This window comes from Myotis lucifugus, unplaced genomic scaffold (assembly GCF_000147115.1).
Source record: "Myotis lucifugus unplaced genomic scaffold, Myoluc2.0 scaffold_987, whole genome shotgun sequence".
In the NCBI taxonomy this organism is placed as follows: Eukaryota; Metazoa; Chordata; class Mammalia; order Chiroptera; family Vespertilionidae; genus Myotis; species Myotis lucifugus.
This window is the reverse complement of record NW_005872035.1, coordinates 113,428-126,228: the sequence shown is the minus strand read 5'-3', so window position 1 is coordinate 126,228 and position 12,801 is coordinate 113,428. Positions and strand designations below refer to the sequence as shown.

Sequence of the window (12,801 nt, the reverse complement as noted above, 5' to 3'; positions counted from 1 at the left end):
TCTTCCCGCGTGTCCTTTGTTTTATGATTTTGCTGAGAAGACAACTGTGTCCCTTCCTGAGGACACCGGTTATCCGTGTTGTTACATCAGCGAGAAGGAAATATCCAGGACTGAGATGAGGGGAGAGACGGCTGGTCTTTCCAGGGCCCTTTCTGTCCGTGAGTCAGAATCCGGACCCTGGGCCCAGTGCCGTGTCAGCCAGCTCAGTCCTCCCAGACAGTCCATAAGGCTTCGATGGCTTCTCGGTTCCCTATCAAAATTCACATCAGTGTGGCCCGGCTGGTGTGGCTCAGTGGTTGAGCATCGACCTATGAGCCAGGAGGTCACGGTTCGATTCCCAGTCAGGGCACAGGTCCGGGTTGCAGGCTCCATCCCCAGTGTGGGGCGTGCAGGAGGCAGCCTATCAATGATTCTCTCTCATCATTGATGTTTCTCTCTCTCTCCCTCTCCCTTCCTCTCTGAAATCAATAAAGATATATTTTTAAAAATTGACATTGGTGTGAACTCCCAAGTCTGGCTATGATTTGGGTGCTAAAACCCCTGGACTGAGATTCTGGTCATTCACAGCCTTGATTATGATTTTAATTTATTTGGCCTCTTAGACTCAGGTTAAACCCACGGTGATCAGAGTCACCTGGGGAAACTGGTATCAGGAGCGACGAGGAACTTCACGTTGAACTCTGAGCCCAATACTCTACGGACCCTGCCATACACACCCTGTTACTTATTCTCTTTAAAAAATATTCTTACTGATTTCAGAGAGGAAGCAAGAGGGAGAGAGAGCGAGAGAAGCATCCATGATGAGAGAGGATCATTGATTGGCTGCCTCCTACATGCCCCCCACTGTGGATCGAGCCTGCAACCCGGGCCTGTGCCCTGACCTCCTGGTTCATAGATCGATGCTCAACCACTGAGCAACACTGGCCAGGCTATTTATTCTCTTTTAAACCGGTTGCCTTGTCAGTTCTTTGTAGACTGATGGCCACTCAATCTCCTCACCAGCCAGAGCTTTGGGGCCAGTTTTCTCTCCTAAAACCTTTGCTGTTTCCACTTTTAAAGTTTTGCTGCACGTGAAGCTTGTTACCGTGGCCTCTGGAAGGATGGCCCAGGCACCAGACCTTCCCCTCGGCTGTCGGGGAGCCCTCAGAGGCCGTCGCTGCAATGGAGACGTTGGTCAGAGAGGAGTGATCTATGGGGAGATGGCAGAGCAGAGGGGACGACTGACTATAAAAGGAGCCATCAGGTGTCGGCGACAGCATGAGCCTGGCGGTGAGCAACCCGCTGAGGGTCAGGAATGTGCCGACGTGGACGAGTAAGCCATGTCTTCCCATAAAAGCAAAGCCGCACGCTCAAGGCCGCCCAATGGGAGGCTAGGTCAGCAGAACTATTTTAATGGGAGCGAGGCCTCTGTGTGTCAGGAGACGGCCTCGGTGAGTGAGAACATTCCAGGCGATGCGCGGAGTGACACGGAGGAATGGTCACATGATTCAGCACCTGCTGCCTCAGGTATATAAGCTCCCTCCCCACTCGCTGACACTCACTCTCAGGATCTCGTCTTGAACAGAAACACACTCCCCCTGACACCATGAGCTACTACGGCAGCTACTACGGAGGCCGCGGCTACGGCTGGGGCGGCTTCGGGGGCCTGGGCTGTGGCTATGGCTCCGGCTGGGGCTGGGGCGGCTTCGGAGGCCTGGGCTGTGGCTATGGCTACAGAAGCTATGGCTGTGGCTGCTGGCGCCCGTCCTGCTACGGGGGATACGGATACTCTGGCTTCTACTGAAATCCTGCCCAGCAGCCCCACATCTGAGACCGTGAAAGGGGGACCCAATGTGACTGCCGTGGCCGGACCAGGACCCGCTAAGGCCCAGCATCAGCGACACGACTAGGAATGGTGATCACGTCATGGTTGTCTGCACCACGTCCCCTGTGTTTCTTGTTTGCATTCTCGTAACTGTGGGATTCTCTGTTCTTTTTGCAATAAATGAGCGTAAGTTAAGACGGCGAATGTGGCTTTTATTTTTCTGTGAGAGTCCACGGCCAGCGTGGCTTTCGCGGGTTCAAAGACTTGGAGGGAGGGCTGACGCTCAAATGATACACAAGACGGAATATTAATTTTTATAATTACCAGGGGAACCAGAGAATAACCCAACTAAAGAAGTGGAGTTCTCCCTGTTGCTCCGTTCCCAGCTGCTTTTATTAGCTAGAATACACAGTTGCCTTTAGGAATGCAAACAGACATATCAATGGTCATGTTTAGCAAACAGTAAGATCATCAGGTTTTGGGGGAGTTTGCTTTAGGCCATTGAGTCAGCAGCAGGTAATAAAATGTAGATATTCACCCTGTGAATATCAAAAGGAGTCCTGATCAGCCTTCTGCCAGACTCCTCACATTTATATCAATTACTGTTGATCTTGGTCTGCAGCATTTTTCTATTTAGCTCAAAATATCAGAGTGATTATTTGTAACCGTACCAATTGATAATGAAGAAAACAAACTACTCCATGAAAAACTAAAGAGGATCTATACATGCATCACACACACACACACACAGAAACACACACAGACACACACAGAAAACACACACACAGACACAGAAACACACACACAGAAACACACACACAGACACAGAAACACACACACAGAAACACACACACAGACACAGAAACACACACACAGAAACACACACACACACACACACACACACACCCAAGGCCAGACAGGCAGATAGATGTAAACCCTCACACTCAGTTGAAATGAAATTTTTTTTCTAAACACAAGACCAGATCGTATTCAGCGTTTGTAGTGAGACAACACGGATGCTTAAACTTATACTGAAATGTCAGTTATAGGCACTGTCACATCTACAGCGAGGCCAGCACGAGGAATAAGTACGTTTCTGTTCTGTTAAAAACTTGTTGGTTTTGGCGATGAGGAAAAGCAGTGACAGGATGGAGTCGGTCTCCACTTTTGCACTGAAAATGCCCTTCTTCACGGGACTCCCCCGTTTCTCCACGGCCGCCCGGGATGCGGGTGATTGTTCTCCGTGGAGGCCGCGCCCTGACATGCTCACCGGGACACGCAGCGCTCCCTGCCGCCCCGGGTGGCGTGTCTGCACGAACACAGCTGCCGTGGAGTTTAGTGACCGCCGCCCCTGGACCCCCTCCGGTGGTTCTGATTGTTAAATATCCTGCTGGAGGCTCCTGAGCGGCCCTTTCCTGATTGGGCTGCATCTTTGTAGAAATAACTAGTGAACAGCGCTAAACCCAAACCCATTAAAAGTTATGATGCGTAGGAAAGTCTCTGGTTCACTGAGCACAGGCACTGACTTGCTGAACCGATCTTACCACCACGCCTCTCAGTGCCTTGGGAGGGAGAGGGGCTCCAGCCTCACAGTGACAAACGAGAGAGTGCAGGGCCCTGGCCTGTGTGGCTCAGTGGATAGAGCGTCGGCCTGCAGACTGAAGGGTCCCGGGTTCGATTCTGGTCAAGGGCACGTACCTGGGCTGCAGGGTCCTCCCCAGCCTGGGCCCCGGTTGGAGCTCGTGCAGGAGGCAACCCATCGATGTGTTTCTTTCACATCAACGTTTCTCTCTGTCGTTCCCTCTCTCTTCCACTTTCTCTAAAAAATCAGTGGGAGCCCCAGCTGGTTTGGCTCAGTGGATAGAGCATCGGCCTGCAGACCGAAGGGTCCCAGGTTTGATTTTGGTCAGTACCTGGGTTGCGGGCTTGATCCTCAGTAGGGGGCATGCAGGAGGCAGCCGATCAGTGATTCTCTCTCATCATTGATGTTTCTGTCTCTCTCCCCCTCTCCTTTCCTCTCTGAAATCAATAAAAACATATTTGAAAATAAAAAAATAACAATTCAATGGGGAAAACCCTTGGGTGGAGGATTAACAAAACCAAAAAAGGAAGTGCGGCCCCTTTTCTGTGGCCCCCCGGGGGGGGGGGGGCTGCACCCCAGGGCGCCTCAGAGCGTGTGCACACAATGCCTCTGCCCGCCGACCGTCTCCTGAAGGGCCTGGGGGACCTCCTGGGGGGGGGTCTCCGTGCAAACGCATCCTGGGGTGGCTTGATTCGTTTTCCATCCTGGACTTGCTTGGAAACAGAAGGCACACCGAGAGCATCCCTCTGTATCCATGGAAACCTGTCCGTGTGGGGTCCGTGGGTTCAAGCTTCCCAGCAGCGGGCTGAGCTCTGCAGGCGCCTGTGCTGAGCCCGCTGAGCCCCTTCCCGGGGCCTCCCCCCTCCAGAGCCTGTCCTCCCCGCGGGCTCTGTGTCCCTGTCTCAGGTCGGCCCCTCGGGGCCAGCTCCTCAGGGACGGGCTCCGGCCCCTCCTCCTGTCCTCCCCGCCCACCCGCCTGCCCGGGGCTGCCTCTCAGCCACAGCCTCGCCGATGCCCTGACTCCTCTCCTGGCACCTTCTTTGAAGTCACGGGCAGAACCTCGCGGGCCTTCGTCTGAGCCACCCGTGCACGCGTGGTGACATCACCTGAGCCCAGCAGCGTCCTGATCCCGTCCCACACGCCGTGACCCTCCCAGAATCGGCCGTGTCTCTGGAGTCGTCCTCGCTGCAGCCACCGCCTGGCCCCGGCCTCCCGGCTAATGGGCCTTAAAGCGGCAGGAGCCTCCGAGGCCGTGGCCGTGGCTGGGCCAGGGAGGCGGGGCTTGAGGAGAAGCTTTGCTTTCACATAACGAGGAGGAGCCCCAACGCCAGGAGGGAGCCTGGGAGCATGAGCAACAGCAAGCAACGTCTTTGTTTTCTTTTTACTATTTTTATGGATTTGAGAGAGAGAGAGAGAGAGAGAGAGAGAGAGAATGAAGGGGAATCATTGATCAGCTGCCTCCTGCACGCCCCACACTGGGGATGGAGCCTGCAACCCAGGCGTGTGCCCTGACCAGGAATTAACCATGACCTCCTGGCTCATAGGTGGCCGCTCACCCACTGAGCCGCGCCGGCCGGGCGGAGTGATGGTTCCTTAACCGCCCCAGCTGCCCAAGGCCAGCAGCAGGTCCCGCACGGCCGTGGGGGTCAGGCTGTCCTCTCAGCCTCACAGACGAGAGGTGCTGTGGCCGCGGCCGTCGTGGTGCCAGGAGGGATGCGTGTTGGGTCTGGTCTTCAGTCCAGGTCCTCGGAAGTCACTCCAGGCCTGATGCCGCCCTTCTCGCATCTCTGTTAGCCTCATGGCTTCCACGCGGCAGGTCCTTCCACAGCCTCCGCCCTGGTCCTCGTTCAGGACCCCCGCTGTGGGGGCAGGGCCAGGCCTGCCCGCCGAGCAAGAGCATCACCGATGTCCGACCTTCCTGCCTTGGTCCCTTTCCGTCTGGCTTCCGGGTCCATCGCTCAGGGGGGCCTCTTACCGGCACCGTGAGCAGTGGGTTCTGCACGCTCAGCGGACGTGAGGAGAAAACAAGACGGGATGAAAGGAGGCTCAGGAGAGATGACGCGATGGAGGGATGCAGTGACAGAGGTGTCCGACCCAGGCCGCTGCCCACGCCACACGGCGGACTGAACGTAACCACCGAAGAGCCGGGGGAGGATTAGTGCTGGCAGGAGTTTGGGGGGCGGAGGGAAGAGCAGGTGGAGGATACGGGGTTTCTAGGGCAGTGAGATTATTCTGCATGACATGTTTTCGTGGTCACATGACATGCATTTGTCCAAACCCACAGAACAGGACAACACAAGAGCGCGCTCCCATGTACACTGTGGGCTTTGATTCCTGACAGTGTGTCCATGTGGGCTCATTAATTAGGACTCCTGTGCCGGACGTGTTTCATACGCTCAACAACAGGGGAAAGGTGCCTGTGTGTGGGTGTGCAGGAACTCCCTACTTCCTGCTGATTTTCTCTGTGATCTTTAAACTGCTCTAAAAATGAAACCTATTTATGTAAAAGAGGAGACCACATAGCATGTGAGAGACACGGTGAAGAAGGGGAGGAGCAGTGAGTGGAGGGACAGAGGAGGGTGTAACGGCCTTTAGGAAGCACCTTGGAGCAACTCATCCCAGAGGAGAGGAGCCGATGAGAGAGGATGAGCTTTGATCAGCCTTTAAAGCCAGGGATCCTCAAGCTACAGCCCGCGGGCCACATGCAAATACAAATATTGTATTTGTTCCCGTTTTGTTTTTTTACTTGAAAATAAGATATGTGCAGTGTGCATAGGAATTTGTTCATAGTTTTTTTTTAAACTATAGTCCGGCCCTCCAACGGTCTGAGGGACAGTGAACTGGCCCCGTTTAAAAAGTTTGAGGACCCCGGCTTTAAAGCCCTCGAGAGGCAGGCCTTGGTGACTGTCATTCTCTCTGAGTTTCAGACCAATGTTATCCCACACTCGCCAACGCCCACAGGACAACACAAAGCCTAAAGAGTACACAACCGCCTGGCTGGTGTGGCTCAGTGGTTGAGCATTGACCTATGAACCAGGAGGTCAGGGTTCAATTCCCGGTCAGGGCACATGCCCGGGATGCAGGCTCCATCCCCAGTGGGGGGCGTGCAGGAGGCAGCCGATCAATGATTCTCTCTCATCATTGATGTTTCTATCTCTCCTTCTCCCTTCCTCTCTGAATCAATAAAAATATATTTAAAAGAAATAATAAACAATGGATTTACTTAATAATTATATACCAATATTGGTTATCAATTGTAACAAGCAATAACGGTTTCCATGTTGCACAGTAGAATGAAAGGTGAAAAGTGAGCCCGTTACAATGGTCACTGTTCTCAGAGGAAAGGAAGCAGATCTTTGGCTCCTTCCTCGCGCTCCGCATGGTGCTCATGGGAGCTGGTTCTCCCGGCCTCTCCAGTGTCTGCTCCCCTCCCCCCTCTCTGGACGAGATGTAACTCACTTTACAAAAGGCGAGGAAGACGCCATAAAAGGAGATGGTAACCTGCAGAGCCCTGCATTCGACCTGTTTCTTTGAAATAATTTGTAAGTGAACTACAGCAACTAGAGAAAGTACAGCAACGAAGACAACCAGATTGAAGAAGCATTTAATGAGAAACGCGATCGGATGGGGTTGGTATGCGGGGCGTGAAGAATGTTGCTGGGGTCTGGCACGCCTGGATTTGAAAACATGGATTCCTTCTCGGGACCTGAAGCAATGGCTTCCCTACGGCTCCCCTGAAGCGTGAGGGACACTAAGCTGACATATATGTAAAGTGTGGGCCATGATGTGCTGATAAAGTGATAAAACGACCTTGAAGGCCACTCCACCTAAACTACAAAGACATTTCCGACATTTTAATGAGTGGGCGGCCCTCTCCCTGAGTCAGGGAACGAAGAATTAATGACGTAGTTATGTAGATGCAATAATAAAAATAACACAAAATGGACTACACGTGATTCAGCACCTGCTGGCTCAGGTATATAAGCTCCCTCCCCACTCACTGACACTCACTCTCAGGATCTCGTCTTGAACAGAAACACACTCCCCCTGACACCATGTGCTACTATGGCAGCTACTACGGAGGCCGAGGCTACGGCTGGGGCGGCTTCGGGGGCCTGGGCTGTGGCTATGGCTCCGGCTGGGGCTGGGGAGGCCTTGGGGGCCTGGGCTGTGGCTATGGCTACAGAAGCTATGGCTGTGGCTGCTGGCGTCCGTCCTGCTGCGGGGGATACGGATACTCTGGCTTCTACTGAAATCCTGCCCAGCAGCTCAGCCTCTGAACTTACAAGGGACTTCCTCCCACATTTGATCTAAGTAACTGGACAGCAAACCTCATGCTGTCCAGTTATTGGCACAAAAGTCTTTAGCTTCTCGGGATTATGGGTAGATTTTCAACTGTGCCTGCATCTCCCTCATAGACCAGGATCCTCTGCGTTTGCTGTCAGAAGTGATTGGACTATCTGTTCACCTTCTAATAAAGCATTGAATTTGAAAATAAAGTATGGTTGTTGGTTTGTTCATGAAACGCAATTATGAGGAAGTGATTATGGGCACGTCTACTATCTTCTTGGCTAACAATCATTTTTCTTTCACACACTCACAAGCATGCATAGAGGTAGAAAAATAGATATAAAATTAATAATTCTATTCTGAAATTAAAAACATTGTTTTGAAATGTTTGTGGTTTTATATTTATCAATATCTTGCTTCTATTTGGATAATATTCAGATTTAAGTCAACAAGAAAAAGCAATGACAATGTAACATATCAATATATTTTCTTATCAAATATGTGTCTTATTTAACTACTATTTCTCAACTCACTCCTTCCATTTGTTCAAGTGGTAACGGATCGGAGTGTATCATGGGCTGATGGTGGAAGTCACCCGTCTGCACACGACTCTGATTCTACACAATCTCACCCGGTGTGTCCGGCTCTGAGCACATGATCTCAGTCAACTTTGTCATCCAGCAGCTGACCCAGAAGCCAGCCATGGATTCGGGTAAATTTACTTCATATGAGGTCATTGAACTCAAACATTTCAACTGAACGTTTCTGTTCGCTTTTCTCTGCTCTCACTGTGTCTCACTGGCATCCTTCCTCACCACCATCACCACACCGAGGAATTAGCTTCCATCCAATCAGGGAAAGAAACAAGACGTAATTGTCAGCTTGTTTATGGCTTAGCTGAGACTGATGACAAACACAGCTGAGTCCAAAAAAGTCTCTTAGAAATCTGGATTCCAGTGAAATCTGAATTCCCCTGATAAAATGGGCAGGAACAGACATTTATTGATACAATCTATATATATAAAAGGCTAATATGCTAAGTGTCCCCTTGGGAGTGCGACCGGGAGACCAGGAGTTCGATTGCTCGCTATGATGTGTGCTGACCACCAGGGGGCGGCACTGAAGGAAGGAAGGCCCAGCTGGCAGCCGGAAGGCCCTGATCAGCCCTGATCGCTGGCCAGGCCTAGGGACCCTATCCGTGCACAAATTTCGTGCACCGGGCCTCTAGTTTTTTATAAATGTAAAGAAATACCAATGGTGTTTTTTAAAAATCAAGTGATATATTCAGGTAATAATATAAAATTAAGAGATTTTGTCTAAGTTGGTCAAACTTGGTCAAATACGTTGATTGAGTGCGACGTCCGATCACAGATGTGGCGCGGGAGGCGCGGAGCAGCGGTGCCTGCGGCTCACTCCGCAGAAAGGCCCAGCGGTCTGGCCTCTGTGGCCTGTGTTGGCCGTGGTGACAGGGTGAGAAGCGGAGCCTGACTTGGACTCTCAGGGTGTCTTCTCCCTTCGTGCAGCCAAACAGAGAACCTACCTCCGAAGTCCACGCCGCTCCCGGACGTAACTGACCCCGGGAGACGTGGCAGGACTTCCTCGCCCAGGCGGAATCGCCGCGGCCCTGACCTTTCCTGTGGGGATGCATGTCATCACATCGTACTTTATGGTTTTATTCGTTTTTGTCTCAGTAAAGAAGGAAAACTATGCATTTATAGCAGAAGTGCCCTCATTCCACAAAAAGCTGTCATTGGGCCAAAAGAAAATATATGTTCATTAGTTCACACACCAACAGAGGATCTGAATGCCATCAGCAACTTACTATTGTCTTGTAGAAAGTGCTCAAAAACAGAATGACAAAGAAAGAATTGTCGAAATCTTTCAGCTCATCGAATTAAGAGTAAAAAGAAATATTCATTTCTTAGTTTCCAAAAATAAGGAGTATCTAAAAGATATTACAGCCCTGACCGTTTTGGCTCAGTGGATAGAGCGTCGGTCTGCGGACTGAAGGGTCCCAGGTTCAATTCCAGTCAAGGGCATGTACCTTGGTTGGGGGCACATCCCCAGTAGGGGGTGTGCAGGAGGCAGCTGATCCATGTTTCTCTCTCATCGATGTTTCTAACTCTCAGTCCCTCTCCCTTCCTCTCTGTAAAAAACCAATAAGATATATATATATATAAAAGAGAGAGAATGCTGTGGCTGGTTTGATCTTCTATCCAGACCCTAAAAACTTAAAAAATAATAAAATAAATAAGAGATATTACAATTGTTCTATTTTTTGATGAAAAAATAAAAACATTAAGTTCATATATTTGACAACTTTTTTTCTTAATCTCATATATCTATGTTTATTTTCTATGCAGGTATATGTGTGTATATATATGTTTCTATATGTAGATTTATATGAGTTGTATGTATGTATTTGGTGTTGTGTATATATCTCACTGTTGATATACAGATTACTATTTTTTGGTCTTTGAAAATACGTACAATCATGGTATATTTCACTATTGGGCTTCAAAAATTATTTTTAATCTGTTGGTTTCTATTTCACGTGGACACAGCTATTTGCATCAGAAACAATAATATAAATCATCACAGTCAAGCAATCTAGCAGACTGACTGAGCTACGTACGAGATTCTTAAATTTGTTAGACTTATTTGTGATTGTTTAGCTCCTAAGTGACTCATTGGGAATGAAAGCTTTTGCCTTGTTTTTCTTTTGCAGAATGAGAAGTGACGATGGGATACATTTTCATGAGGGAGAATAGAGATTTAACAAAGGGTTAAATATTCTTTACGCCTTGAGAGCCTTTTAGCCCCAAATCTATCTTAGAGACTTCCTACACGTTGGGGAAGAATTCACTTTTTCTTTCATTCAACAAATACGTTTTGGTTCAGAGGAACGTGAACACATTCAGATGGGAAATGTATCATCAAAAACACATTACGTATAAACCTCGAAACAAAACAAACCGCCCTCAACAAGCAAACAGAACCTCAGCTCCACGTGAACGTCACGGAACTGAACAGAAGGGTGAAGGGCCAGGGCAGGTGCAGGCACGTCCCAGCCGGGCTCACTCCGGGGTCTCCTTACTCTCCCCAAGCGAGCGGAGGCCATTCGCAGGGCTGGGCGCTGGCCTCCTGCCCTCTCCCACCTGCGTCTCCCGAACATTTATTTGTGAGACTGTTAAGGCAGGAGGAAGCCCTGAGACTGTTACAGACATAGCACCTTAGGCGTGTGGAAATATTTAAAAATGTAAATATTTAAATGTAAAAAATGCTCCGCGCTGCAAAGGGAGCCACCGGCCAACGGAGACGGGACCCACTGAGGGGAGACATTCGCCAACGACACCTCTGATCAGGGTCTGAGTCCCAAAACCTATAAAGAGCTCCTACACTCAACGCCATGAAGACAGACGACCCAGCTAAGGAGATGGCAGGGGACCTGCCTGGACGCTTCTCCAGAGAGGACATGCGGACGCCGAGGGACGGATGGAAGAGGCTCAGGGTCACCAGCCATCGGACATGCCACTCATAACCACAGGAGGGACCGCCTCCCACCTGCCGGGGGCCGCCCTCACCTGTGCTTTTAGATTAGACCCTTACATTCTGGAAGAGATGGGATGAGTACAAAGAAAACATGTTTCAAGATGTGTTCACGCTGGCGTATATGCTGGAGCTTGTTCTTGTGGTTAGATCCTCCGCTTCTGAGATAACTTTTACTACGTTGTAAACCAAAAGGGTATTTCACAAGAGGATACATCACACTAAGTAGTTTACGTGTGTGTGTGTGTGTGTGTGTGTGTGTGTGTGTGTGTGTGTGTTTTCTACTTGAGAAGTAAATTTGACACAGAACTGGACAAAGAATGTGAAACTTGATTGGTGGATGTGACCCCAGATGGAGTCAGACACAATCATCCAAAGAACGGCATGCAAACGAGAAATGACAACACCCTCACACCACCAGGTTGTGATGATGCGATACGCTTCCCAATGAAAAATCCTATTTAAGGAATTTTTATTCTGTGACGTGGAAGGCAGATATGCTTCTCTTTAGAAACAGAGACTGTCATGGGTTCCAGGGGCTCTAACCAGGCAGCTGTGCCGGCTCCACATTTTACTAAATATGAGCATCTCTGGCGTCAAAAACCTGATTAACGAGCTGCCTCAGGGCCATGAATCTTTGGAATGAAACCCAGGAATGGTCACGTGATTGAGCACCTGCTGGCTCAGGTATATAAGCTCCCTCCCCACTCGCTGACACTCACTCTCAGGACCTCCTCTTGAACAGAAACACACTCCCCCTGACACCATGTGCTACTATGGCAGCTACTACGGAGGCCGCGGCTACGGCTGGGGCGGCTTCGGGGGCCTGGGCTGTGGCTATGGCTCCGGCTGGGGCTGGGGAGGCCTTGGGGGCCTGGGCTGTGGCTACAGAAGCTATGGCTGTGGCTGCTGGCGTCCGTCCTGCTGGGGGGGCTACGGATACTCTGGCTTCTACTGAAATCCTGCCCAGCAGCTCAGCATCTGAACGTACAATGGACTTCCTTCCACGTTTGATCTAAGTAACTGGACAGCAAACCTCATGCTGGGTTATTGGCACAAAAGCCTTTAGCTCCTCAGGATTATGGGTAGATTTTCAACTGTGCCTGCATCTCCCTCATAGACCAGGATCCTCTACGTTTGCTGTCAGAACTGATTGGATGTCTGTTCACCTTCCAATAAAACATTGACCTTGAACACAAAGAATGGTTTTGTTTTGTTCATGAAACGCATTATGAGGAGGTGGTTCTGGCACGTCCACTCCACTGTCCAAGGGGAAGCGATCGGGACCATCCACAGTTTCTGGGCTTCGTCTCCTGTGAGGCCGACTCATCGAGAAAGGCCCCCCCCCCATGCTCCGTCCTCCTGCCTCAGCGCCCAGCCTGCTCTGTGGGCGCCTGGTCCTGACCGTGGCGCGGAGGGAACTCGGGGAGCTGAGTGGGTGATGGGAGGGGGCTCTGCAGGGACCCACGTCCGTGTGGGAGGGACGCTCATCGCCTCCCGCACAGCCGGGCTCTCAGCTCTGGGTCTAAGATAAACCCTCTCTGACACAGTGAATGGGTGTGAGCGTCACTCCTCC

The 12,801-nt window shown here is 50.6% G+C and overlaps 2 protein-coding genes across 2 annotated transcripts in view; both read left to right on the top strand.

The window, feature by feature from the left end:
• The first annotated feature begins 1,585 nt into the window (after window positions 1–1,585).
• LOC111824154 (keratin-associated protein 19-3-like) lies at window positions 1,586–1,783 on the top strand. The gene has a single exon (XM_023747800.1). The coding sequence runs from the start codon at window positions 1,586–1,588 to the stop codon at window positions 1,781–1,783; it is 198 nt and encodes a 65-aa protein (XP_023603568.1).
• A 10,208-nt stretch (window positions 1,784–11,991) lies between these two features.
• LOC106695251 (keratin-associated protein 19-5-like) overlaps window positions 11,992–12,801 on the top strand; it is an 8,582-nt gene continuing 7,772 nt past the window's right edge. Inside the window, exon 1 of the mRNA XM_014449009.1 lies at window positions 11,992–12,139. Within this exon, the coding sequence (XP_014304495.1) occupies window positions 11,992–12,139 (148 nt within the window). The remainder of the gene's footprint in view (window positions 12,140–12,801) is intronic.